The sequence below is a fragment of the Engraulis encrasicolus genome, chromosome 16 (genome assembly GCF_034702125.1).
Source record: "Engraulis encrasicolus isolate BLACKSEA-1 chromosome 16, IST_EnEncr_1.0, whole genome shotgun sequence".
Taxonomy (NCBI): Eukaryota; Metazoa; Chordata; class Actinopteri; order Clupeiformes; family Engraulidae; genus Engraulis; species Engraulis encrasicolus.
In genome coordinates this window covers 18,944,312-18,971,376 of record NC_085872.1, presented here as the reverse complement: position 1 = coordinate 18,971,376, position 27,065 = coordinate 18,944,312, and the positions used below count along the sequence as shown (strand labels likewise).

At 41.6% G+C, this 27,065-nt stretch overlaps 2 protein-coding genes across 2 annotated transcripts in view; one reads left to right on the top strand and one right to left on the bottom strand.

Annotated features, from left to right (window-relative positions):
* ak5 (adenylate kinase 5) overlaps window positions 1–12,445 on the bottom strand; it is a 64,505-nt gene extending 52,060 nt beyond the window's left edge. The window contains exons 1-5 of the mRNA XM_063220250.1: window positions 12,122–12,445; window positions 10,837–11,023; window positions 9,419–9,586; window positions 7,960–8,132; window positions 5,162–5,275 (exon numbers count right to left, since the gene is read on the bottom strand). Coding sequence (XP_063076320.1) covers window positions 5,162–5,275; window positions 7,960–8,132; window positions 9,419–9,586; window positions 10,837–11,023; window positions 12,122–12,181 — 702 coding nt within the window. The 5' untranslated portion in view covers window positions 12,182–12,445. The remainder of the gene's footprint in view (window positions 1–5,161; window positions 5,276–7,959; window positions 8,133–9,418; window positions 9,587–10,836; window positions 11,024–12,121) is intronic.
* A 5,308-nt stretch (window positions 12,446–17,753) lies between these two features.
* pigk (phosphatidylinositol glycan anchor biosynthesis, class K) overlaps window positions 17,754–27,065 on the top strand; it is a 36,332-nt gene continuing 27,020 nt past the window's right edge. Inside the window, exons 1-8 of the mRNA XM_063220249.1 lie at window positions 17,754–17,857; window positions 18,668–18,721; window positions 18,861–18,952; window positions 20,888–21,023; window positions 21,408–21,519; window positions 21,964–22,060; window positions 22,661–22,778; window positions 24,009–24,119. Of these exons, the coding sequence (XP_063076319.1) occupies window positions 17,771–17,857; window positions 18,668–18,721; window positions 18,861–18,952; window positions 20,888–21,023; window positions 21,408–21,519; window positions 21,964–22,060; window positions 22,661–22,778; window positions 24,009–24,119 (807 nt within the window). The 5' untranslated portion in view covers window positions 17,754–17,770. The remainder of the gene's footprint in view (window positions 17,858–18,667; window positions 18,722–18,860; window positions 18,953–20,887; window positions 21,024–21,407; window positions 21,520–21,963; window positions 22,061–22,660; window positions 22,779–24,008; window positions 24,120–27,065) is intronic.

The following is a 27,065-nucleotide window of genomic DNA, read 5'->3' as shown; positions in this document are numbered from 1 at the left end:
GGGTTAGGGATGGCAGGGGACGGGACAGGAGACAGGAGACAGGAGACAGCTCAATTACCAAAGGTATTTATAGGTACAGATTTCAGCTCTCTTATCTCTATTGAAACTCCTCTTTCATGATTTATTTATTCTGTGCATCTCATGCAACAGGAAACAAACCAGAGGTACATTGCTGGCATAATCTCAGAACCCATTACAGCATGCAGAAAGGTAGTGTTACAAAATTAAGAGTGTAGTGGAAAGCGCGCACATCCAGCAGAAAAGCATCAGCAGGGTCCAAATCAAAAAACTGTCACGTGTAGGAGCGGAAAAAGGACCTGTACACCGCTTGCAAAAGACTTAATTTATTTGGAGCAACGTTTCGATCATAGATGCCTGAAGAAGATCTATGATCGCAACGTCGCTCCAAATAAATTAAGTCTTTTGCAAGCAGTGTGCAGATACTTTCCCGCTCCTACAAGTATTACAAAATTACTCATAATTATCTGTGGGTACAACATTCCACAATCTAAATACTACACCATGCTCAATTTATAATGGTGAGTAGTGAACTTAAAGCCTGTTTCAGAGTATTTCAAAGCTCGAAACTGTCAAGAAAAGAAACAAGGACTTCAATGCCTTTCATCCCAATCCTCAATGACAAGAATCAGTGACGTGGAAAGATGACACCAAGCAAACAGCGAAAGCTGCAGGACCGTTACTGATGCTCGGAGATTGTATTTTGGGAATAACAAGTACGTCAGTGGAAAGAATTTCAAGGTCATGGTAATTCAAAAACAGATAATCCCAGTACTACCAGGTATAATAAAATGATTTCCATGAAATGTCTATAGAAACACTATGCATAGTATGTAATTGTAAAATGTGACTGTATACTGTATGTATGTATGTATGTATGTATGTATGTATGTATGTATGTATGTATGTATGTATGTATGTATGTATGTATGTATGTATACGTACGTATGTATGTAAGTATGTATAGTACGTATGTAGGCCTATGTACAGTAGGCCTACGTATGTATGTACAGTACGTATGTACACTTGTATGGATTTATGTACAGTTTGTATGGATGTATGTATAGTTTGTATGTATGTGTATATGTATGCATGCCTGTATGTGTGTGTTTGTATGTATTTATGTATGGATGGATACATCTATGGATATCTATGTGATAATGCACTATTTGTGTATATTTCTGAGTATGTCTTGTACGTCTCTCCAGGCCCCATGTGTTGCATTGCTGTTTCATCATGCTATTGTTATCTCTTGATTAAGTCCGGAATCATCCCTCAGTTGTAATGTCTCTTCTGCACGCATGAATTCATCTAACACATGAAACTACTATGTTGGTTATAATGTTCCTCCATTTTTAAATGCTAAATATAAACCAACAAAAAGGTAACATTAGCTTTATTGTACAGACTGTCACCAAATTGACATCCAGCAAATTATACTTCTGCGTGGTCAATGTGAAGAAATCAGAGGAAATCGTATCATTCAAGTGCACTGAAGAGATGTCCTGGAAATGCTTGTGGCCCAACTCAACCCAACAACTTAGCAAACAAACCAAACACTCACACACGGATCCTTTCGAACATGTACTGTGCGATTTCCGTAAATGGCTTTGCAAACTACTTTGTAAGTCAAACTCTGTCATTGCTTGATTTGTCTATCTTTGTCTTTGGCGGTTCAGGACTTTTTTGGGCAGGACACAGGATATGTCCATCAAGATATCCAGTGAGCAGTGCCGCTGACAGCTTTGACCGTCCCCGGGACAAAAGCATCTGAAAGGGCCCCCTTCTCAATACATAGGCCTACAATGTAATGGGGTCCCACTTCTGGGCCCCCCTTCTACCTGGGCCCAGGACAATGGACCCGCTTGTCCCCCCGTCAGTGGGTATGCCGGTGAGCAGGACACACTCCATGCTTAACATCTACTGGTAAACTGCAGAGGTGATTTCATCAGAAGGGGATGATCACTGATGCTCACAGACACAGAGACAAGATCCCATGAGAGGCAGGCAATGTCTTTGTTGTGTTAAACATGACTAGGCTTCATGTGCTGAAAACAACTTCACACACAGTTGGAACATGATGTGTGGGAAGCATGCGCGCAGGCACGCAGGCACGCAGGCACGCAGGCAGGCAGGCAGGCAGGCAGGCACGCACGCACACACACACACACACACACACACACACACACACACACACACACACACACACACACACACACACACACACACACACACACACACACACACACACACCGGTCCTTATTAAGGCAAAGCAACACTGACACACCCGCTGCTAGGCTGACAGTGAGCCAGTTAATCACCAGCTTGGCTTTGGGAAACTAGACACACTTCTCTCATGACGGGATAGGGCAGAGACTCAGCAATGCAAAAGCACAGATGAAGGGAACAACACAGCACACATGAAACACTGCAGAGACATAATGATCCCACCGATGCAGGAGTCATAGTCCTATTTTTACTAGCAAGTTGTTTTTTTTCTATGACACAAAAACTGATGCATGTCCTAGTGCCTTGTCATTCACTCTGTATCTCCACAGTAAGAAACTGTACCAAAAGCAAAAAAAAGCTGTGCATTTCATTCAGGTCTTTGCAAGATTTTAATGATTGAACTTTAAACGATTGATTGCTTTTAAGAGTCAAAGCTTCTTTCTTTTTGGCTCTGTCATCTGTCTGTCCCGCTATGCGCATGCCTTGCTTTGCCAGACAACATCAACAGTAATGGGCGTGAAACGAGGAAGAGGGAGAGAGAAGATAGACGAGATTGTCATCACTGCCACTCGTTAAGGTTGAGCGCCAGACAGCGTTCAGGAGCCCAGTTTTGTGGCAGACGGCAAAACCTGCCTCTGTACAGAGACATTTGCTTGCTGTGTGGCCAGGTGAGATAAAGATTACATCAAATCTCTTATTGCTGTTTCCGGAACTCTGGCACACAGCAGTTACCTGGCAAATACCAATAAAGTCCTCCTGGGCACTCGCCCCTGAAGCACCGCCAGTCATTTGCTCTTCAAGAGAAAATTATAGAGCCCAGGTAGTAAGCCTGGCACAGTATGCCGCCGTCCCTCTGTCTGCATGTGAACCCGTGGGTTAAAGAATACGCTGGCTTTCTGAAGGGTTTCAACAGGAGGGGGGCTAAACCATGTTCAGCATTCGTGACATATTTGTTATACAGGCTGTGCCAGTGACGCAACACTCTCAGCGTTGCAACTAGTCAGGTCAAGATCAATGCAAGTACTTTCTGAGTTCCCGCAAATACGGGAGCTCCTCCCACTTTGTCGATAAGCAAACAACCATAAGCAAACCAAGGGAGGCAGGTCAACCATGCCGTTTGGGAAACATTAATTGTTATGCTCTTGGTCAGACCAAGTCTCGAAGAGATTTGAACGTCGATGATAATCAGGCAACATATTTGTGACAATGTTCAGCATTTGTGACATTTTTCAAAGAGCTTGTGTGTGGTCAACCAGGCCAAAGACTATCAATCCCGAGACACCCAGGCTAACCATGGTTCCCATGGTTCATTTCAAATGCAGAGCAAAACAACAACACATTCCACTTCTTTCGAGGAGGCAAACTCAACCCTGTATACTCCCAATTGAGACAGCAGGGGATTCCATTAGTGGAAAAATTACCATGTGCCTGTGGGTTTGTCTGCAGCTTCGCGGACATCAAGTGCCTGGCTCCAGGGAACGTGTCGGTCTAAAACGGTTCCTATTGGATCTCACTGACCTTAATGAAGAGCTGATTATCACTGATGCGTACACCCCATCGAGACAAGCCCATATAGAAGTAAATAGCTGATGGGCAAGGGGTGGGGGTGGGGATTGGTGGGGGTGTTGGAATTAAAAAAAAAAAACAGAATAATTTGGAAAATTCCTGTGCTTGAATTGAACATGTTCAACAAGTGCGTCTTCATTGGGGCCTTACAAAGCATCTTGTCGCTGAGGAGGCAGAAATGTAAATGATGAATAGACTACGGCTCCTGATCTTTACTCATTGGGGTAATTATCCACTTCACAGCAGAGCAAATATCTCACATTACCCCCATCACTACCAACAGTTTGTATGCTTCATTCCCCCCATGCTGTAAGACTAACCACAGTGGACTGCAATCATCGCTCCGACCAGCTGAGCTGGTACATTGAAGAAAAAAAAAGAGAAAAATAGAGGCACACATTTTGCACTTAAGTGTATCACTCTTGAGTCTGTGTCGTAATGAGATCATATCCCTGTGTCAATGTTCTCTTACCAATTCTGTCTGGGTGTGTGAGTGTGTGTGTGTGTGTGTGTGTGTGTGTGTGTGTGTGTGTGTGTGCGTGCGTGCGTGCGTGCGTGCGTACGTGTGTGCGTGCGTGGGCTCACTACTCATGTCTGTACCTACTGCATGTGTGTGCGAGCATTGGAAGTCATGAAACAGATGTTCAGACCACTTTACACAATCCACACTTGAGATTCTGGTCAGAGCACATGGCTGTAATTCCTCAGAGCAAGGCTCAGCAGCAGTTGTCTCCATACACTACTAGTGTGAGAGTGTAAGAGTGAAGAACGTGCACAGACACAAAGACAGACAGACAGACAGAGAGAGAGAGAGAGAGAGAGAGAGAGAGAGAGAGAGAGAGAGAGAGAGAGAGAGAGAGAGAGAGAGAGAGAGAGAGAGAGAGAGAGAGAGAGAGCAGAAGAGTAAACAGATACAGATTCAGATATACAATTTCCTCAAGAATGAAGTGATGATGACCAGGGGCGGTTTTAGAAAATCTGAGGCCCTGGGCAAAGAACAATTTCGAGCCCCCCTTTAAATTATTATTTTATAATCGTTGCTGTTTAAATGCAGGCAGCGGCGTAACAACGGAAACATGGGCCCAAAAGCAAGATTATCTAGGTGGGCCCCATCGAACTGCGGCCAAGGGCCCCGAAAGCTTAAATTGCCACCGCATGAAAAATCGATGCATAAATGTCGATTGACGACGGGGCCCCTGACTGGACGGGGCCCCGGGCAATTGCCCGACCTTGCCCAATGATAGAACCGCCCCTGATGATGACGACGAAGATCTTATACAGTCTCATGAAATCGTAAAGTTTTCATTGGGACACTTTTTTAGTATTTCATTTTATCCAGGAGACATACCTGATCCTCAAATGATAGAGCCTGTCCAACATCACGGGGGAAGCCATCAATGACAATTCCAGTGACATCAGGTATCTTCATGATTTTCTGTTTGATTTCAGTTATGGTTGTTTCCTGTAAGGGCATAGACATTTTCTTGGATTAATAATATGTAAAAAGAAAAAATAATAGAAAAAACAACAGCAGTGGCTTGTATTGTAAAATACCTCAACAGCTACTGAGGCTTACTGTATCTACGTATGCCCCATTTCTGTCCCAGCAATTGTAACATGCCCACTATGTACACTATGGACTCAACAGGAGGCAAAAGGAGCACTGTGGCACGCTACCATGGGGTCTTCAAACTCCCTGGCTATGCCATACTGCCATACTACTCTCCCTGACAGCCACTATACCAAAATGAGAACTTGCATGAGAGCACATGTATGATAATGCAACAACGTCTAACCACACACGTCCGAATGCAAATGAAGACAATTGCATGCAAGAGCAGCCCGTGCCTCAGCCAGAGCTTCTTCAGAGGGAATGTGAACTTTGTTCATTGGACCAGAAGAGTAGTAAGTTAAGAGTCCATCTAAAAATATCCACAACATCAATCCTAGTTCAGCCCCTCTGTAACAAACACGGGAAGACAACTCCCCTTAACCAAATGATGCCTTCCTCTACGGGGCAAGAGGGCAAGATCTGGGCATCTTCCTTATTCAGCGTGCTCACAGGAGTCATATGATGCAAGGCTAACGCTGTACTCAAATGTTTACTGCAATGTGCAATAATGTATATTAGGTCTTTGTGTATGTTTTGTATTTGTGTATTTATGTAAGCTGTCAGACACCTTCATTTCCCTCGAGATTAATGAAAGTACTCTAGTCTACTCTAGTTTACTCTAATCTACTCTACTCTACATTAACATGATGATTATGATGACGATGACGATGAGGACCACGATGACGACCTCGATGATGATAATGAAGATGATGATGATGATGATAATAATGATGAAAATGATGATTCTTTACATTACATTTGGCTTGCCAGTAACACTTTATATTTCAATTCAACAGATTCTTTTCCATTCCCCTAACACAGGGTACTAGTGACGGGGCTTAGAGTTAGACTCTGTAATAGTTCAGTATTTGTTTCAACAGATACACTTAACTAATAGATTCAAGGTGCTGAGGAGACAATGGCTGGTAGTGACAACATATAAAAAAACATATAATCTTATAAGTCAAGGACTCAGTCTTAAATCTAAAAATAAAAGGCACCTTAATTAAGAAACACACAACTGGGGGCTGCATTGTATCACACTGCACTAGTAGAGGCATGCCAGATTTTGTATAATGCTGGCAACTGTGTGTCCTTATTTGCCTTCATCCTGGTCTTAATCATAAAATCATGGTGAACCATGAACATTGTTTTTGCCCTAAATGCCAGCCACAACAGTTTACATTCTACTTGTCAACATGAATGCATTAATCTCTGCATCTCTGCATCTTCCCCTCTCTGAGGACAAACTGAGAATTGGTCGGGGGGGGGGGGGGGGGGGGGGTGGGGGGTGGTCATGACCGGAAGGCAGGACTACTCGGAGGGAGAGTGGGGGCCACAGCAACACAAAATTAATGATTTTTGGAAGCACCCAGGGTAAACACAAGATAGGATATGACGTAAGAATTAGAATAATCTGCCCTTGTAGTAAAAACCCAGAGACGACATAACAGCTTGTTTTAATCTGGATTTTCTGGAGATTAATCCTTTCCCCTTTGGTTGCCGATTATAGCTACCCTACCCACCTGTGTTTGTGGATTCCTATGAGTCCTTGAGGATTTGCTCCTTAGGTTATATTTCAGCACATTGATATTCATCCAAAATGTATTAAATATTCATAATGCTGGCTCCCATAAATCACATCTCTTACAGCTTGGAGTGATGTCACGAGCAAAAAAATTGTGTCAGCTTCTCGCATCAGAAGATAGTTGTAGATTGTCAAATGCAATAGAATAGGCAACAGTGGGAGTAATCAAATGGCATTCCATTGAATTACATCGCAAAATGCATTTTTATAGAGGTTTAAAAAGTATGTTCTCAAAACATTTGAATGGCAAGATGTCAAACATACATGATTGGGCCTCTTAACAGTCAATTCCAATATTAAAATGCAAAAAGTCAAAAATGGTTTATATCTCATTTTGGAAAATAGCTCTTCAAATGTTGAACTATAGATGGGTGAGCCTGCAATTCTATTATGCTGTTTGTTTTCTCCATCAAACAGCATACATGTATGGTTGCAATTACAACATACTGTACTGTATCTGGACTGGAGCCAAATGGTCACTTCTGATGAGAGTGTCAAACTCGTCAAACTTCTCTTTTCCCCATCTCTGCATTTGTCTTTGTATAGTGCACATCAAAATGCCCACATTCCTTTCATCCAGCATTCATAATAAAAGTCAGTATAATCCATTCAAGTGATAGGTGAGGCAACAAGGTATAGGTTAACGTGAAAGCTTTTCATGACTCAAATTTAATTGCATATTTAATAGAAAAGCTGTAGTCAAGCAACACCCTGACAGCAGGTAATGAATATTCTAGTTCACATGCTGGCGGATGAAAGTGGTGTACCAAAGTCTCCCTGTGCTCCACTGCACTGACAAGGCCTGACACGACACACGCAACGAAACAACAAATCACTCTTATTCTGGCATTTTTTGACAAGACTTAATTGGTAGCGAGGTGTCTGGCTGACACATCATTACCCTCCGCCTCTCCTCCTCAGGACCGGGATGCTGCTTGCTTCGTACCTGTGGGGCCAGCTCCCCGTTGGTGATTATCTTGGCGATCAGACTCCACTTCCTGTTACACGTGGCGTTGTGTATCATCTTCTTCCTCAACAGCTCCCCCACGGACACGTACTCGAAGCCGTAGCGCTCCGCGATCTTCAAGCTCTGCGTGCCTTTGCCGCTGCCAGGGCCACCTGTGAAGGGCACATGAGATACCACCATGTGTCACGTTGACAGCTCAGGCCAATCATGCTTGGCATGCATATGCAGAACAATCACGCACCCAGTCGTCTTTATAACGAGGTCACAGTGTGCTACAGCCGGGACATACAATAACGTATGTGAAACCGCCATCTACATACGTACGTACGTGACAGATTTTAAATGACTATGTAGGCCTCCTACAGAGACACATTCTTTTGAAAAACATGATACAGAGGCACCCTTTATCCATTTTAAAAAATCATGATGAGACATGTGCATGGTCAGAAAAGCATACTTTCATTCACGCACTCGACAGCTCCTCTTCATTCCCATTACTGTAACATCCATAAGGCTGTATGGCTGTCCTTGAAAATACTTTACACTACAGTACATGATAGGATGCAATCGAAATTTATATAACATAGCAAGCATGCATGCACTTAGACACACAACACGCACGCACGCACGCACGCACGCACGCACGCACGCACGCACGCACGCACACACACACACACACACAAATGAACTTTCACATCTATTCAACCTTCCACAACCTTCCACACCACTGTTGGTGGTGATGTTCATGCTTTCACTGTCTGCATCTAAATGAGATCTGCTTTAAAAGGGTATCCGTACCTAAGGATTTATCGATCACTCTAATTAACACAGCAACACATTGGTAACTTGTTGAAAGAGAGAGACAGAGAGAGAGAGAGAGAGATAGAGAGAGAGAGAGAGAGAGAGAGAGAGAGAGAGAGAGACAGACAGAGAGAGAGAGACAGAGAGAGAGAGACAGAGAGAGAGACAGAGACAGAGAGAGAGACAGAGACAGAGACAGAGACAGAGAGAGAGACAGAGACAGAGACAGAGACAGATGCAGGCAGACAGACAGACAGACAGACAGACAGACAGACAGACACAGAGAGACTTATGCCTCTTTTCCACTGCCGGTTTTCTGGTAGGCCTACAGCTCGACAAAACACGACTCGGCCGTCACTTTTTAATTTTAGAATAGGCCTGACACAGCTCATTCTAACAGTAAAAAGTGGCAGCCAAGTCATGCTTTGTCGAGCTGTAGGCCTACCAGAAAACCCCCAGTGGAAAAGAGGAAAGAGAAAGATTAGACTACGAGAGACCACTCACTCCTTCATGATATGATGTACCGTGTAATGAATTAACTGGTGTAACTGACAGACTTCACACGTCCGCGTGCCATACAGTGTATGAGTGAACATATTGAAAAGTGCGAGAGAAGGATTAGGTTGTGCTTCCTTACCGATGACAAGGATAACTTTGGGACGAGGCTTAGAAGGGTCAAACACCTCGTACTCCTCAATGAGCTCTGCCGTTTCCGAAAGGTCTGAGTCGCTTTCGATGGAGAACTGATGGATAGGCGGGAGCCGCTCATATCGTCTATAGGGGAAGTTGGGGCTGTCGGGCATAACTAGGATGGAGAGTGCAAGATATGTTATATATAAGGCATGTTATAGAAGAGAGTTGTCAAAATGTGTAAACAACATCACGTGCTATTTTGTATAGTTTCGAAAGTCATGTTTTTCCACCAAAAATCAACCTTGATCTAGCAAATATTCTGTGGATGGGAAGTTCTCACCAGCATGGGTCAGAAGAGAGGTCTACCAAATACATCACACTAGTGGACAGAGCTACAGTTTAACCAGTCAGATCACTCATTCCACAGTTTCCACCCAGATACTGATTTAAGTGACATGTTGGGACCATTTACCATATTTGTTGTGGATTTCTTGACTAGGTCAAGGACAGATCGGTCAGTTTTGTCCACTATTCTGTATAGCCTAATGTATGTGGCCACAGTACAACACAGACATTTTCTACTTGACATATAGGCCTAGTGTTACTGAACTTCAATCAGCGCTAACTGGGCTGCTGGTGATGTTCCCAAATGCAAGTACTCAATGGCAGTGAAGTCTTACAACCGCACACAGACAGCTCATTCATGAACTGCTATAAATTGTCAAACCATAAAGATAATAATGAAAGATTTTCATGGCCTTAAATCAGAACACAGCTACATTGGCCAATAACAGTTTGTGATTAAAGCTAACAGCTTTGCCATGCAAATCCAGCTCAGTGGGTGTCTTTGTAGATCCTCCTCTGGCTTCATTTCCCTATCGTTTTGCTTCAAGTCATGATGCCGATTTCATGGCACGGCCATTATTTCCTCAACTGATCAAAGTTTCTTCCTTCATGGTAACTAACCAGTAATGAGACAGTATTTAGTCTGCTGTGCTTCCAGGCAGAAGGTCTGAGGAGATACCTTGTCGTCGTTTTTGCATTTCTATTTGAACCATTATTTCATTTGACTGGCAGATTAGTTTCCTCTTCCTGTCCTGCCCTACATACCGTTTCTGCAGTGTGAAGAAAAAGGAGTCGCACACAGGAGCTTGATGCTGTTCAGTGAAACTGTATTAAAAGCTGAAAATAAAGAGAAGCCAAAACAAAAAGTGGGATGCAAAACGTTTCGGGTCTAGCCCATCATCAGTGTTCCCACTTTTTGTTTTGGCTTCTCTTTACTTTAAGCTTTTAATACAGTTTCACTGAACAGCATGAAGGTCCTGTGTGCGAGTCCTTTTTCTTCACACTGCATTTTTGGTTTGGAATTTACGCACCGAGCGAAACTTGGCGCGGACGCCATCTCTACCTTCACCTACATACCGTTTCGAAAGAAAGACCTCCGCGACTGGCCTCCATTCAGGGGAGGCAAAGATTTCTTCTCTTGACCCACAAAGGTGTCCCATCTGACTTTGTCTGTGCCTCCCAGCTCTCGCACCTTCTTCAAGCAGGTCTCCAGGTAATCGATAGGGTCTTCTGGACGGTAGTACATCAAACCTGTCAGCAGGCTCTGAACACACCCAAACAAACAAAGATTCAATGACAATGAAAAAATGAAAACAATGTTGTTGTTACACACACACACACACACACACACACACACACACACACACACACACAGACACACATACACACTTGCACGCATGCACGCACACACACACGCACGCACGCACGCACGCACGCACGCACACACACACAGGCATACATAGTGTGAAGGATCTGGATGAAAACAGAAGGTTCTTTATTAATAATTTCAATAGCATCCTTTCAAGTTACACTCCTTGTTTTTGTTTGCATTCCCTTGAGGTGTTTCTAGTGTCCATGTTTACCCCCCTTTAATTAGACCTCACTAAATCTCTGTCTGCAAATAACAATTAAATGGAATCACACCCAAGGATTTAATTTAGGTTAGACATTAAAAACATTCAAGACCAACAGCATTGAGGAGAAGTTGATCAAATAAAACAACGTGATGCTATTTAACATTAAATTTACCATTGGATCACCTTTCAATGAAAACAGATTTGGTGTCATGAATGCTTCCACATTATTTGACAGAACAGACTTGTAAACAGCATGCAGATTGTAGTTGTGCCAGTCTTTATGGCACATTACTCACGTATAACTTCTCCTTCATCCAAATTGTTAAATAGCAGTGGACAGTAGGCCTACTGCAAACAGCATCTAGCCTAATAATTAATGGCTGTGACAAAAGAATAGTGTACGGTTTTTGGGTCAAATTAATTATGGCAACAAGACGTTTAACTGTCAGAGAACAGGTGACAATACAATTTTTGGAACTACAGAGACTGTCAGAGAACAGGTGACAATACAATTTTTGGAACTAAAGAGAATCTAGGTCTATTTGGAGACATGGATTCCTCACCGCACGAAATATCACCAAGTGGAACTCATCGCCCCAAGCAGATAAAGAATAGAAGGACAAAAGATGAGTTAAATGACAAGGGTGAAGGCAAATACTATATGACCACATTTAAGTAGGCTATCTGACCTATCTTTTGTTTACGTGTGCGTCCAAACAACCGAAAATGTAAGTAGCCTAACTAAAAGAAGTATCATCAGAAACAATGCTCATCATAAATCTCACCTCAAACAGTTGGGGTATCTCCCTTCTTGAGAGATACTCCTTTGCATCGTTGGTATTCATATCCGTCTTGACAGGTAACGGGATTCTTAAAAATGTCACTTCGTGACGGTGAAATAGGCTACTTTGCGTTTTGGTTTATCTGTGCGCTGTGGCAACTCCGCGCAGTCGGAGCTTCAATTCAAATTCCCTTTGACTGTTGGATTCCAGAAAGAAGTACCTCTTTTCTCAGCGCTAAACCGGGTGATGTCCATGTGACATATTGCGTTTCAACCAGGCCCTCAAATCGATCTAGGTTAAAAATCCAACGATTGTAGAAATGGCCACATTCTGGGCGCTGAATGGTAAAATAGGGAAATTGGCTGCGCGCGATGTTAAGCGCAATGATGCACAGACTGATATGAGGTCTGAGCGTTGCCTCACAGATCGCCGGAGCTGAAGTCACAAGGTTGACCAATGCTGTTGCACAGACGACTGAAGCTCAAGTTAAGATGCTTCTAAACGAGTTTTGGTTAGCCTACTTTGTCTGCGCTCTATAAATAGAGTTGAGATAGGCTACCTTTTTAAGAAATAAAAGATAACAACATGCTTACACCTTGCGACCACCACGTGGTGGGATGCATAGGCGCAATAACTTTCTCTCTAATCTGGCTATTTCATTCCAAACATCGCAAACCACCGATTCACTATTCTATTAGCTCCACCCGATAGGATTAACACTGCTAATTAAGTTTGCATCATGAAATACATTTCCAACAGTTTGGTTTCAGAAATCTGTTGCTTTGAAATAAAATTGGGCCTCATAAACACATTTGCCTATAATTAAGATCAATTCATGGTTTTAGCCTTTATGCCTATAGTAGCAGATTAATCTGTCTTTCAAACAGGATGGCCACACGATGAGCTATGACTCATTATTAATAGCCTACACTGCCACCTTTGTGTCTGACAATGTAAGAAATGAGTCAGTATTAATCAAGGAAATGCCACACAGTGCCATTAAGCAAAAGGAGATTGCATAGACCACTGGGCATCTTCTCTAATGGGCTACTGCAAAATTGCAATTAATAGCCTACAATAAGTGTCATTTTTGTGAAGTGGTTTATCAAAGAGATATATGCCTTAATTGCCTGGGCCATTAATTTAAAAGGCCTCATGCTTGAAGTGTTGCCTTAGGCATGTCAAAAATAATGGGCTAGTAATTCTCCAGGGCGGTTCCATAGAAACTATTTTCAGGGCTTCAGTAATGACAGGGGCGAGCTAAGGAACCGGCCCATCAAGCTAATCAGGCTGATGAGGGCCAAGCCCAGACGTCCACATGTCCTAAAGCCAGGGGCAGGACAAAGTAAACCCCTCAGCCCACACTCCCTTCCCTAAGGGACCTCACATTGTACCTGTACCATAGGCCTACCATATCAGGTACACAAAAATAAAAAAAAATAAAACTAACAAATAAAATGTGCTCGGGTACACAAAACATAAAACGTGTTTAGGTGAAATTGGCCTCTGTTCTCTTCATCTTTTTTGGGTGGAGCAAAGCATTTTTGTCCATGGACACATTATTTTTCATTGCTGAAGGAAATGTATGTGTACCAGGCAACCAGATAGGTCAGAGGGCTTTGACGTTCAATTCAGTTTTTGTGAAGGTGCTCTATCTTTGGTTAGACTTTACTTGGAACCTGCATTGGGGACTTTTTTGAGCACACAACTTTTCATTGCTGAATGAAATTCATGTGTACCAGACAAAGAAGATAGGTCAGAGGGCTTCTGCGTTCAATCCAGTTTTTAAAAAGCCATGATGAAGGCCATTGTTGGCCGAAACATGTTGGGTATTGTAACCAGTTGAACTAGCTAAGTTTATTAGAAGCTTTTTAACCAAGAAGAAGAGTTCCTTGAAATGTATGTGTATTTGACAATAAAACATCTTGTAATGTTGTACTGGTTAAATAGTAGGCCAACAAGAAACAATATATGCGTAACAAAGTGAAGTCTATGTGATTGGAGTGATTCGTTTTTACTTTCAGCAGAGCTTGTTTAGTTCAGGGGTGGGGGAACCCATGTGTCGAGGGCTGTTTACAGGCTGTTTTATCTGGCCCCAGATGTAATTTTAATGTAATGAAATATGACATGAAATATGACATATTTTGTAAAGAAATCTTAGAAATTACATTTGCAATACAATTAAGTTATATTCAGGGGACCTAGAGAAGGCAGGGTCTGTTTTAAAGGTGGCTGCCTTCAATATGGGCCTAAAGGGCATGGGGGGAATCCTGGTTTGTGTTCATCGTATGGCCCCTGGAGGACTTGTAAGGCCCTTGGAGGAATTTGAAGTGGCCCCTCGAATGAAAAAGTTGCATGAGAATAAAGAAAGGACGTTAACAGGTGTGGTAAGAAAACAGAAAAAAGGACTGTAGGAATATTCCAAAGATCAACTGTCGACTTCCAAATAAGACACAGCCATGTGACACTGATGAAGTAAACGGCATAGAGACGGTACGAGTAAGCCACAACGACACCATAGGGTACTGAATTGCAAACCAGAACACAGTGCCACATACATACTGATTTTACTTTGAAGGTCCTGTACTGTATTTCAGGTGACACTGCTGTATTTTGGAGAAAAAAAGTCCCTGATGTCAACTATTGAGAGTAGAGGTGTGTTCAAAATATCGGTATCAGGATACATCGTCGCAGGCCTCTTCACGATACACGTATCGATAAGGAGGCGTCAGTATCGATATTTCAAGTAGGCCTACAACAAACAGTTAGTTTATCAAGTTGCTGAAACTGCATTTGACAGTTGCTCCTTGCTATGCAGTAGGCCAATAGCTTTGTGAAAGTTTGTGCTTTATACACTACAGTATAAGTATAGCTACAGAAAACAAAAAAGTAACATTTGATTATAAATATGTTTATTTTCTTAAAATTGTAGAAAAAAGAATAAATAGAGAAGCCTAAAATATCGGGATATATATCAGCTTGAAGACCATGTATCGGGATGCACATGTATGTACCGTATCGTATCACAATACATATCGTATCGTGACCTCTGTATTGGGATGTGTATTGTATTGTGAGATTGTTGCCAATACCCACCCCTAGTTGAGAGGCCATTCGCTTTTAACTACCAAAGTTTGTTACTCAAATCACAGTAATAGCTGAGTGAAAGGTAATAGGCCTACTATTAAAACAGGCACACTTGGACTTTTACACCTTCCAAGGAAATCTAAACCCTTTAGTAAACTTGATTAAAAAGTACAAAAACTTAATGAAAGCAGGACAATTAATACAGTATATCAAACAGTAAAAGCCCAACTGGGAAACTCCAACCATTGTCATTGTGACACAGCACTCCACAGCAAGTGAACACTGCACACTGCCCACAACGAAATTGCATTTATGTCTCACCCGTGCAAGGGGGCAGCCCTCAATGACGCACCAAGGGAGCAGTGCGGCGGGACGGTGCATGTTCAGGGTACCTCAGTCATGGAGGAGGATGGAGGAGAGCACTGGCTATTTACTCCCCCACCAACCTGGGGGGTCGGGAGTTGAACCGGCAACCATTGGGCTACAAGTCTGACGCTCTAACCGCTTACCCATGAGTCATGACCCTAAATCATCATCACATTGACTGGAAGAGGTCTGTGACATCACTTGTGGTGTTTATGAAGATTATGTAAGGTCATATCCAAAGAGTTCAGTTGCAAGCAATTGGAACGACAATTTAAGACATCTATTCCATTCGTCATTACTATTAACCCAGTGTTTACAAATGTGCTAGGTCTTTTGTCACAAACTGTACCTAAATATTCAATGTTTGAGGATGCTATATCAAGGTGATTTGTGCGGAGGTTCCATTGATGTTGGTTAAAGTGTTAAAAATATCCAAGAAATTGTATCCCGGAGTTACGCAATTGGTGAGCTGTTCAAGGACCTGTTGAGGCAACAGTTTGGTGCCAATATCACATCAACTTATAGGACAAGGAAACTTATGTGAACTTTCATTGATGTGAATCTTTCACATAACGTGTAAACAATCAAACAAGCACCCTTCAGTATTTGAGTGTTGTCAAAAATCAAATGATCAATGTAGGCCTACATTCTGTGTAAACCTGACACAAGAGTGCAGCTGAAATATATTATTCCCTTGGTAAGTGAGTGCAAAAGCTACAGGTTGTCTGTACTGTATATCTAGCCTAACAATAACAGCATGTACCATCCTTTTTGGTGCTGATTCTCTGACCTACTTTCAAAATTTGCCCTAATCCCCATCAATTTTGCCTCCATTTACAGGTTTAATTCCTTTCCATGCAATTATTATTCTTTAGAAGCTTGGAAATGATAAGGATAGTAATTAAGTTTTTTTGCCCACATATCAATAGTCTTTGCATCTGACAAATGTTTTCTGAATGGTTGAATAGGCTATAGGCTATGCTCTGGTAATTGTTTTTCACATCACAGATATTGCTCTCTCTCTCAGCCATGCCGTGGTCCATTGTTGGGACACTGGGTCACTACGTCGGCGACCCGGGTTTGATTCAGGCCTGGGTCATTTGCCAATCCTTCCCTGTCTCTCTTTCTCCCCACTCGTTTCCTGTCTGTCCTTTATGGTCCTGTCAAGAATAAAGGCGAAAAGCCCCCCAAAAATACATTAAAAAACGGAGAAAATTGAGACCAGTCTCAAAATCTACTGAGGCTCAAAAGACCCTCTAGCACACAGGCCTGCAGAAATCATACTTGCATTTTTATGCGTGAAAATAGTGGAAATGTATGAAACTATGACCACTGGCTATTACACGCATTAAACAGGAATCCTTTATTAAAACCGCTTAAAACAAACAAACAAAAACTTTGACTTGACCATTACTCCGAAATATCAACTCCCAAGAAGGCAATAACTGAATATGGTGTTATATCTTCCATTACATTTCATCTTTTTTTTCATCTAGCCCTATTACTTTTTTCAAATAGATCTAGGCCTAGTAGCAGTGGTTTTCAAAGTGGGGCCGGGGACCCCTAGGGGCCGCGAAGGGATGCAAGGGGGGCTGCGGAATGTTGTCAGAAAAAGTATAGCACATGAAAATAATTAATTAATTTATACATTTGGTAATTCATTAATTACCTAAATAAACCACAACCCTCTTAACAATATTCCCATTAGTTAAAAGCGGCATAATAATCTGTTCCAACTAACATTAGTTATTTTAAATATCCACAATGGGACACTGACACACACAGGCTATGGTCGTGAAAGGGGGTGCGCAGGGGGTGCCTTGGCTGGAATTTAGCAGCATATGGGAGGGCTTGTCATGGTTAAGTTTGGGAACCCCTAGCCGACAGAAATCGCAAACTCTCCTGCATCTCTGGCAGACTGGCACACCTTGCTCCTGAAACCGCCTCACTGAATACAAGCTGTAAACTTTTGTCTCGTGCCTCTGCAATGGCAAAACATATCAAGAAAAATGGGGAAGGCGGTTCTTTCTCTGCAGTGCTTATATTCATGTGATTATGAACTTTATTAAGTGATATTTCTGTTGTAATTACTGTACAGCCACACACTTTTACTGCGACTCGAGAAACTCTTATTTTGAAGGAAACGGGAAGTGCTTCATTTCAGGAGGGTGTGACGAAAGCTCACCTGCTAAGGAACAGATGATGGGCAGCCTAAATATATTAGGAATACTCACTGTTTCTTTCGTACTGTTTCATTTCTCTGTCACCCAAACCAATGATGTTGAGGTAGGATTTAATTTCATTACATTTTAGACTGTTTCGGTAAAATAATACAGCAGAATGGTCCCTTGCTTTCTGACATGTTAGCTAGCTTACCGGTGCACAGCTGTCTTCCTGATCTGCTAATGTTTGTGCTGGATGCTAATTAATAAGCGACTGTATGGTTAGTTGTCATTGCCCATAGTCTATTTTAATCATGTCACAAAACCCACCTCCTGTCATTCTCCGATGCACGGTGTAAGTCCTTACATAAAGTCTGAAGGAGGACTGCTAACACTAACAGCATCCAAGCTTGTTCTGATGGACGTCAGCTAATGTTATTGATTTCCTGAAGTGTCAATCTTTTCCAAAACGTAAGACAGTGGTAATAAAGCAAGCAAATCATACAGTTATTTTGAAGTTGGCTTAGAAGGCAGTAGGCTATTCTGATCTGAGATATGGGTCATCGTGCTGTTGGGAAGATGATCTTGGTAAATTTGACAGGTGTTGGTATGAGTCGATTACATTTTTTGTTGACTGCAGAAAGATTGGCAAGAGGTGGTTTAGTGAATATTCAAAACAGGTCAAAATAGAAAAACGATATTTCAAACACAGGAAATAAAATTTATGTTGCAATGCAAGTCTGTGTGTATTTCTTAGGACATATGGCATTGCCTACATATCATTGTCCCTCAGGCAAAACGCCTGTTGGCCTTAAAGGCTAGTCTACATTCTTGTAAATGCGTTGGCCTTTGATATTGTGCAGGATAAAGTGTAGACTGATTATTTTGACCAATGTGCTCTTATTAAAACCCTCCCCTGTCTGTTCAAATTTAGGGAAGAGCCCGTCAATTCTTCAGGAGTGGCCACACCAATAACTGGGCTGTACTGGTATGTAGCTTGTAATGGTTTCAGTGTATACTACTGGTTCATGATTGATGGCATGGAGCATTCTGTGAGAGTGCTCTATTAATTGTTACTACATGGATTCATCCTCTTGTCTTTTTGCTGTGACTATTTCCCTGCCTAGGTGTGTACATCCCGTTTCTGGTTCAACTACAGACATGTGGCCAATAGTCTGTCAGTGTATCGAAGTGTCAAGAGGCTGGGGATCCCAGACAGGTTTGTGAAGTTGTGTACACCAGTGGTCCTTAAACTGTTTTTGTAAAGCACCCCCTTACCTGTTCCCAATATAAGCCAAGCACCCCTTAACCCAAACTTTTCCACATATTACGCACTAAAATGGATGAAATTGATTAATACAATGATTCTCGTTCAAGACATTAAAGAATATGACTTAATCAATCAATCAATCAATCAATCAATCAATCAATCAATCAATCAATCAATCAATCAATCAATGTCTTAAAATGGCGAGCAAAACATGTTTTAATTTGGTGTTGATGTGGCCTAATTATAATGTTTGCATACAGAATTTTGGTCTCAACCTTAACGCAGACAATATTCTGCGGACCCCCTGCGATCTCTGGCACCCCAGGTTAAGAACCACTGGTGTACATGTAACAAAGCTCTTCCTGTTGAATATACCTGACACATCAATTGTTACCATACCTAATCTGCAAATACGCTAAATCTTAAGAAAAAGGAAAATAATGTCCTGTTTTTCACCAGTGTAATCATACAGTACAGGGCAAAAGTATGGACTCACCTTCTCATTTATGCATTCTCTTTATTTTTGTGGATTTTCCTTCTGTATTTTCATGCAGGGCATCAAAACTGTGCATGAACACATGGAGAATTACGTACTTACCAAAAAATATAATTCTAGCTGTTGTCCAACAGCAATTACAGCTGTCTATCCTCCTGACGTTGACACGGCACAACTGCCCCACACATTTCAATAAGCTTATTTTTGTCTATTTTCTATTATCAATCCTAATTGAACATTACAGTCCTCCGATAACTCACTAGAATTGTAGAACTGGAATTTTGAGACCTAAAACCTAGTTTTAAACATTTGCCAATACAAGCATTTTACAGACATTTTCTTGATATGATATTGAGTCACAGCCAGTTACTTGGAGAGGTCAAACCTGTGTTGGAGGGAATCTGTGGCAGGGTTTTTCACTTTTACTTTTACTTTTTGTATCACTGTTTCACCTAGATAACCAGCTATGCTGACCAAGTGACCTATTATCAGATCAAGAAAATCTGTCTTGTATTGCTTGTATAAATTAAAATGGACTCGAATGACTGGGTATTTTTACTTGAAAATAGACAGAAAAATAAGCTTGTTGAAACATGTGGGGCCCTCAGTTTTGCTGTGTTGACGTCACTGTTTGGCATTTTTTGATATTTTTTAAATAATTGTTTTTATTTTTTATATATTTTCATTTTTTAAGCAAAAAAATATCCATGTGTTCATGCACAGAAATAATGCCCTCTCTGAAAATGTCTTATGTTTTTTAAAAAGCCACAAAAATAAAGATAATTAATTAAATGAGAAGGTGAGTCCATACTTTTGCCCTGTACTGTATATTACTTGTTACTTTTTGGTAACTACTTGTTACTTGTATTTTGAGTATTAATAGGTAAAGCATTTGTTTCTCAACTTTCTGCACAAGAGCATTATACTTGCTACTGCTTTAGACTTGCATTACCAGTATACAAAGTCACTTTCACTTTAAATTTGATTTAATCTAAGGAGAGGTTTTGATGTGTCATACTAGCAATTATCTGGTGGTACACTTCACTACCTGGTAGAGTGATATTTCATCACGTACTGTAGCTAATCATCTTGACTCTTAACTGAAGGCTCGGCTTGTCACAAGAGAAATCCCCCTGACCTTTCAATTCTATGTTCCACAGTTCATATCGTGTTTCTAGATGAATATTAATTATGTGTCCTATTCCGGGCTTCATCCGTTTTAAATATCACCTTATAAAGTCAGTGTACTACTCGATAGCTTTCCTTCCTCCATTAAATCATCATGAGAGACCATCAAAGATATATTTATTTCATCGGGGAGATCTAAAATAGCTTCCTCGTGCACAACTGTTCTAATTTGAGGCTATTCTTGTTGGTTTTTTTTTCAGTCACATTGTTCTGATGCTGGCAGACGATATGGCCTGTAACCATAGAAACCCCAAACCAGCCACAGTGTTCAGCCACAAAAACATGGAGTTGAATGTGTATGGGGATGACGTGGAGGTGGATTACCGGGGATATGAGGTGAGGCGTTTTGCTGTCTTCACAGCTTTATGTGATTGTGACCTCCCAATTTGACTATAATCACATCCTGTGGGATTTTTTTCTGAAAAGGGTGCACATTTCATGACATCTCTGTTTTTTTTTTTTAAATTCCAGATTGATTTTGTTTTCAATCTCTGATTGTGAAGCTTTTCTAATGCACTGCTTGAGTTAAATGCCTATGTTTGTGTTGAGATAATGTACCTGTATATCATTTTATGTATACGTCCGCATTGCTTCACTGTGTGCACATTATGGATGCCCATTGACGTTCACAATTCATGAATTCTTATATCCAAAATCTTGATATAACTTGCGTAGAAACCCCCATGATTCATTTCAGGTTTTATTGTGAAACTTTTTCAGGTGACGGTAGAGAACTTCCTGAGGGTTCTGACGGGGAGATTGCCACCAAGCACTCCTCGGTCAAAGCGCCTGTTGTCTGATGATCACAGCAACATCCTGATCTACCTGACAGGTAAGAGCACTGCCACAGGATACCTTCCACAAACCTGTCAGTTCGATTCGACGATGCATTGCAATGCATTACACTTCTACTGAAAGAATAGACACATTTTTCATCAGCCATGAGGCAATACAAGCAGTCACATACTGAATAACATTTCATTGACTGTTGTGTGTATCAATGCTGCAGCTTTCAAAGCTTTGAAGTTTTTTAATTTAATGTGAAGCTCATTTACTCCGGAAATGCCCACAGAAGTAACGGAAGCTTGAAAAAATATGTCGCATCGATTATGGCATTTGCCGAATCGATTATTGAATTGTCCTGCCACGCATTGCGATGCATCGCCGAATCGATTATTTTTGACACCACTACTAGTTTACCCTGTACATATACTGTACTGTACTATTCTGTCCTCCAAGTGGCCAACCCTCCATTTTATGTGTTTCCATTTGTTAGGTCACGGGGGAAATGGCTTTCTGAAGTTCCAGGACTCAGAGGAGATCAGCAATGTGGAGCTGGCGGATGCTTTTGAGCAGATGTGGCAGAAGCGTAGGTGAGGACCTGTACTGCTGCTATTACCCTTTCTTTCCTCCCACAGCCTGAATTCATGAAAATGAAATAAAATGAAATGGTATCCGTGTCCCCTGTCAGACTCACCCCCACAGTGTCACAAAGGCGCAAGTGACTACTGCTATGAAGTAGATATCATTTGAATACCACTTTTAAGGGACTAGCGTGGCTAGTATCTGTGTGTTGTCCTCAGGACCAGCATCAGCATCAATGTATTTGCCTTTTATCTCACCTTTTATCCGTCAGTGTCTGTGTGTATGACCAGCAGTGTTTTTCATGCATTGTCTGTTTGAGTTTAAATATGGAGCTTGAAAATATACTTAGTGTTGCTCTACCAAGACTGATGCTGTCTCATTTGTTAGCTCTACATTTAATCGTATTAACCGTTTGCATCACATTTAATAGCCTATGTCCTCCATTCAGTCTGGGTGATTTAGTATGAAATGCATGCATGTGTCATAATGATTTTATAGCAGGGCTTTCATTATTTCTGACCGGGTTTCAGTAAATGATGCTGCTGTGAAGTCACGTACAACTGAACTCCTAGTTACATGTGCATGTACCTTTTTCCTCCTCCTTGCAGGTACCACGAGCTGCTCTTCATCATAGACACATGCCAGGGGGCCTCCATGTATGAACGCTTCTACTCTCCCAACATCATGGCTCTGGCCAGCAGCCAGGTCGGAGAGGACTCCCTCTCGGTAAGGCCCCATTGGCTGGCTGCAGGGGCGTAAATAATAATCGAAATGTATCGATGCATCGATCCTATGGTCGACTATTTGAATCGAATCATATCGTGTCGTGGGGCATTGTTAAGTATTGGAAATAATCTTATCGCTGGCCCCTGTCCAATGACCTAGTTCCATAACATAATAGAAGAATATCGAAAATAATCGAAACCCTGCTTTAAGAAATCGATACCGTATCGTATTGTCATGAAAGCTGTGATGTACACCCCTAGTGTGCACCATGCCCTCACCTAAAACCTTGAGCTTAACTGGACTTTGTTTACACCTTTAAATATCATGGTTTCCCCCAGCACTTAATTGCTGAGGCACCCACCTTGGCAACAAACACCTACCACCATGACAACGCGCCCTGAAAAGATAAAGGCTTTGTGTTGTGGATGTAATTTGTATGTAAGCAAGTTGCTGAATTTAAGTTCATTCGCCAAAATGTATTAATTTCAGGGTTTACATATCATATTTCTCATTAAAATGCATAGAATAGCCTTTCCAGTGCTCATAGTCACATGTCTCTGATACCACCTAGCCCCCTACCACTTTGAGTAATGAAAAGTCAGTGGGAAACATTGAATACTGTACTGTACAAATAATTATTGAGAGCATTCAGCAATTTACAGGAAGCAGTAAGTACAGTATTGGTAACGGCAAAGATGTGCCATTATGCTGGTTAGTTCTCAGATGTGATCAGTGAACAGGTGTTTGCTGCGTATTATTACAAAGCTTTTACCATGTAGTTGAAAGTACATGACAATTTAGATTCTATTGGTATCTCTATTGGTATCTCTATTGGTATCGCTATTTCTGTGACTTTAAAAACAAAAATTTGGAATGAGACCGGATGTTGACTGATTCACTGTTTTAGTGCATGTTCACTGTTACAATAGGTCGGGAATAATTTTCTGTGCAGGATCCCCTGCCAGGGGTAAAATTGTTCTTTCCACCACCTGCAGAGTAAATTGCGAGCTCATGTTTGGTGCTATTTCCGATCACAGATAGCACAAAAAAATCAAATAGCGTATTCTCCTCAACCAAAACCACCAGCCTTATCCATGTTATATCATAAGATTTCAGGAACATTTCAGCGCGGTACTGTAGGTGTCGCAGGGTTGTGTAAGTATAGCTTATGATAATGATCAGCGGTTTGGCAGCAGCAGTGTTTTAATTTCTTGTCTACTTTCTGTGCAGCACCAGCCTGATCTGGCAATTGGAGTCCACCTGATGGACAGGTACACCTTTTACCTGCTGGAGTTCCTGGAGGACATACACCCAGCCAGTCAGGCCAACATGAATGACCTGGTGAGGCTGTGTGTGCGTGTGTGCACATGCGTATGCGTGTGCGTGTGTGTCTGTGTCTCTGTGTGTGTGTCTGTGTCTGTGTCTGTGTCTGTGTCTGTGTCTGTGTCTGTGTCTGTGTCTGTGTCTGTCTGGATATGTTTTAGTAGCAGCACACATCAGGCTGGTGCAACACCACAGCTAGTGCAACTATTGTATGGATTAAATAGTTTTCTTTATTTTTAGTGGGTTATCTAAGAAACATATTCATATCAGTACATCAGTTACCAATTTCTAATTAATTTATAGGCAATAGCTGTGGTTTTACCACCGGATGTCTGAGTCCCAAAAAAAACGTCATTGACCCCTGCACTACATACATACAGTGAGTCCAATATGTATTTGATCCCTTGCTGATTTTGCCGGTTTGCCCACTAATAAAGACATGATCAGTCTATAAATTTATGATAATATGTATTCAAACATGGAGAGACAGAATATCAAAAAGAAATTCCAGAAAATAACTTAAAATAATATATTTTAATTTATTTGTATTTAATTTAGGCCAATAAGTATTTGACCCCTCTAGCTAAAGAGGATAAAGTGCTTTGTGGCAAAGCCCTAGTTGTCTAGCACTGAGGTTAGATGCTTCTTTTAGTTAATGACAATGTTTGTGCATATAGTAGAAAATATTTTTTGCCCATTTTTCTTTGCACATTATCTCTAAAACATGAATAGTTTGTGGCTGTAGCTTGGCAAATGGGAGGTTCAGTTCTCTCCATAGAATTACTATAGGGTTAATATTTGGAGACTGTCTAGGCCACTTCACGACTTTAATATGCTTCTTATTGAGCCACTCCTTTGTTGCATTGACTGTATGTTGTGTATTATTGTCATGTTGGGAGATCCAAAAATGGCCCACCCTTCAGTGTAGTGTTGGAGGGAAGGACGTTTGCACTCAGGATTGCACATTACATGTCTCCCTCCATCCATTCATTGACGATGCGAAGTTGTCCTGTGCCTTGGCCAGACAAACACCCTCAAACCATAATGATACCACTTTCATGCATGATGGTGAGGAGGGTGTTCTTGGGATCATAGACAGCAGTACTCTCTCTCAAAACACATTGAATTGTGATAATGCCAAACAGCTTGATTTTGGTTTCATCTGACTACAGCACCTCCTTATCATATCCTAAACCCGTCTGATGTCTGTTGGCAAACCTCAAGTGGGACTGCACAGGTTCCTTCTGAAGTAGAGGTACCATGTGTGCACTACAGGATTTTAAACCTCTGTGGCGCTAAGTGCTACCAGTAGTTTTATCAGTGATTTTGGTCCCAGTAGCTTTGATATCATTGCCTAGTTCATCCCGTACAGCTCTAGGGTGATTTCTTTCTGTTCTCATGATTATAAAATCCCTACAAAAGGTCAAATATTGTATAGAACCCCTGACAGGCTGATGGATAGTCATTTTGTATTCCTCACATTTTGGAAGAAATGCATCAACAGATGGGTCATTAATACCCAGTCTCTTTCTTTGGGTTTGCAGTCCATTTAATCTTTGTTCAGGTCTAAAATCGTGTCCCTAATATCATTTGACCACTCTTTGGTCTTTCCCATGCTGGTGAGGTTGGAGTGTGACTGATTCACTCATACAATGGACTGATTCTGCTGATTCAATGTGTCTTTTATGCATGTTGGTATGTACAGGTGTCTTTAATTCAAATGACAAGTTGATCGGAAGTGCCCATCTGGTCTGTGGGCCCGGAACTGTAATCAGTTGGCAGGGGATCAAATACTTATTTTGCTCGATGAAATGGAAATAAATTAATATATATTCTCTTCAGTTAATTTCTGGATTTTCTTTTTGATATTCTGTCTCTCCATATTAGAATACATATTATCATAACATTTATTGACTGATCGTGTCTTTTTTAGTGGGCAAACCAACACAATCAGCAAGGGATCAAATACATATTGGACTCACTGTATATTACCCAGGGCTGATAGTATTCAGGCTCCATGCCTGATTTCAGGCTTGACAGAGTTTGCAAAAATAAAAACATTGATAATAAGTAGCCATTAGGTTATTCTTATCTCAGAAAGTGTTACAGGTTCAGGGTTTTCTTCTACTATCAGGCTTGAATAATGGTCATACACAGGCTATTAAATGTTTGAATAATGTGTCAAAATAGGCCTACGTTACGTCACTTTGCAGTATCTTGTCGTCGGGAAAAAGTTCAGGCTCAGGATTTTTTTTCACTATCACCCCTGTATTACCTGCTCTCATTGTCAAAGACTGTAAAATTCAAAGTGAGAAGTCTGCACACAGGGTCTGACGAAGACTGTAGTAACGTAATCCAGCCATGAAGTAATAAAAGACGACAAAAAGGATTTTAAGTGTGTGGACTTCTCACTTTGAAAACTACAGTTGGCCTTTGTCCTGCACCATTTCCTGCGGTGTGCACAATCCTCTCCTTCAACCAAAGGCTGTAAGAAGCTTCTGAATAATTATCTGTAGATTTGTTATTAGCTGTGTGTGATGCTCCTAGCTGTCCTTTACCTCTCCATCGCTCGAAGCCTGCTAGACATGGGCACATGAAAGTCACAGCTGTTGTGACGGCCATCTCAGCTCCACATGCCACTTGAAAGAGAATAGCTGATCTTGCTGCAGGGTCGCAGGCCCTTTGACCAATGCTGGAGGCTCACCTTTTTTCTCTGTGGGTCTTTGGCAGTGACCGTGACGCTGTGCTGCGGTGTGTTGTGTGGTCAGGCCCTGGCCCTCTGGACGTTTTTCTGAGTGGCAGAAGCCCCCTGTGAACCAACCAGTATGACTCACCTCTGTCAATACTTTGGCCCCGGGATTTGCACCACCCGCCAGCTGCCCTGCACCTTTCCACCCTTTGGCTCCCTCCACCCCCTGCCTGCCTGCCTGCCTACCTATTGTGTGTGCTGTCGCTCTCTGCACA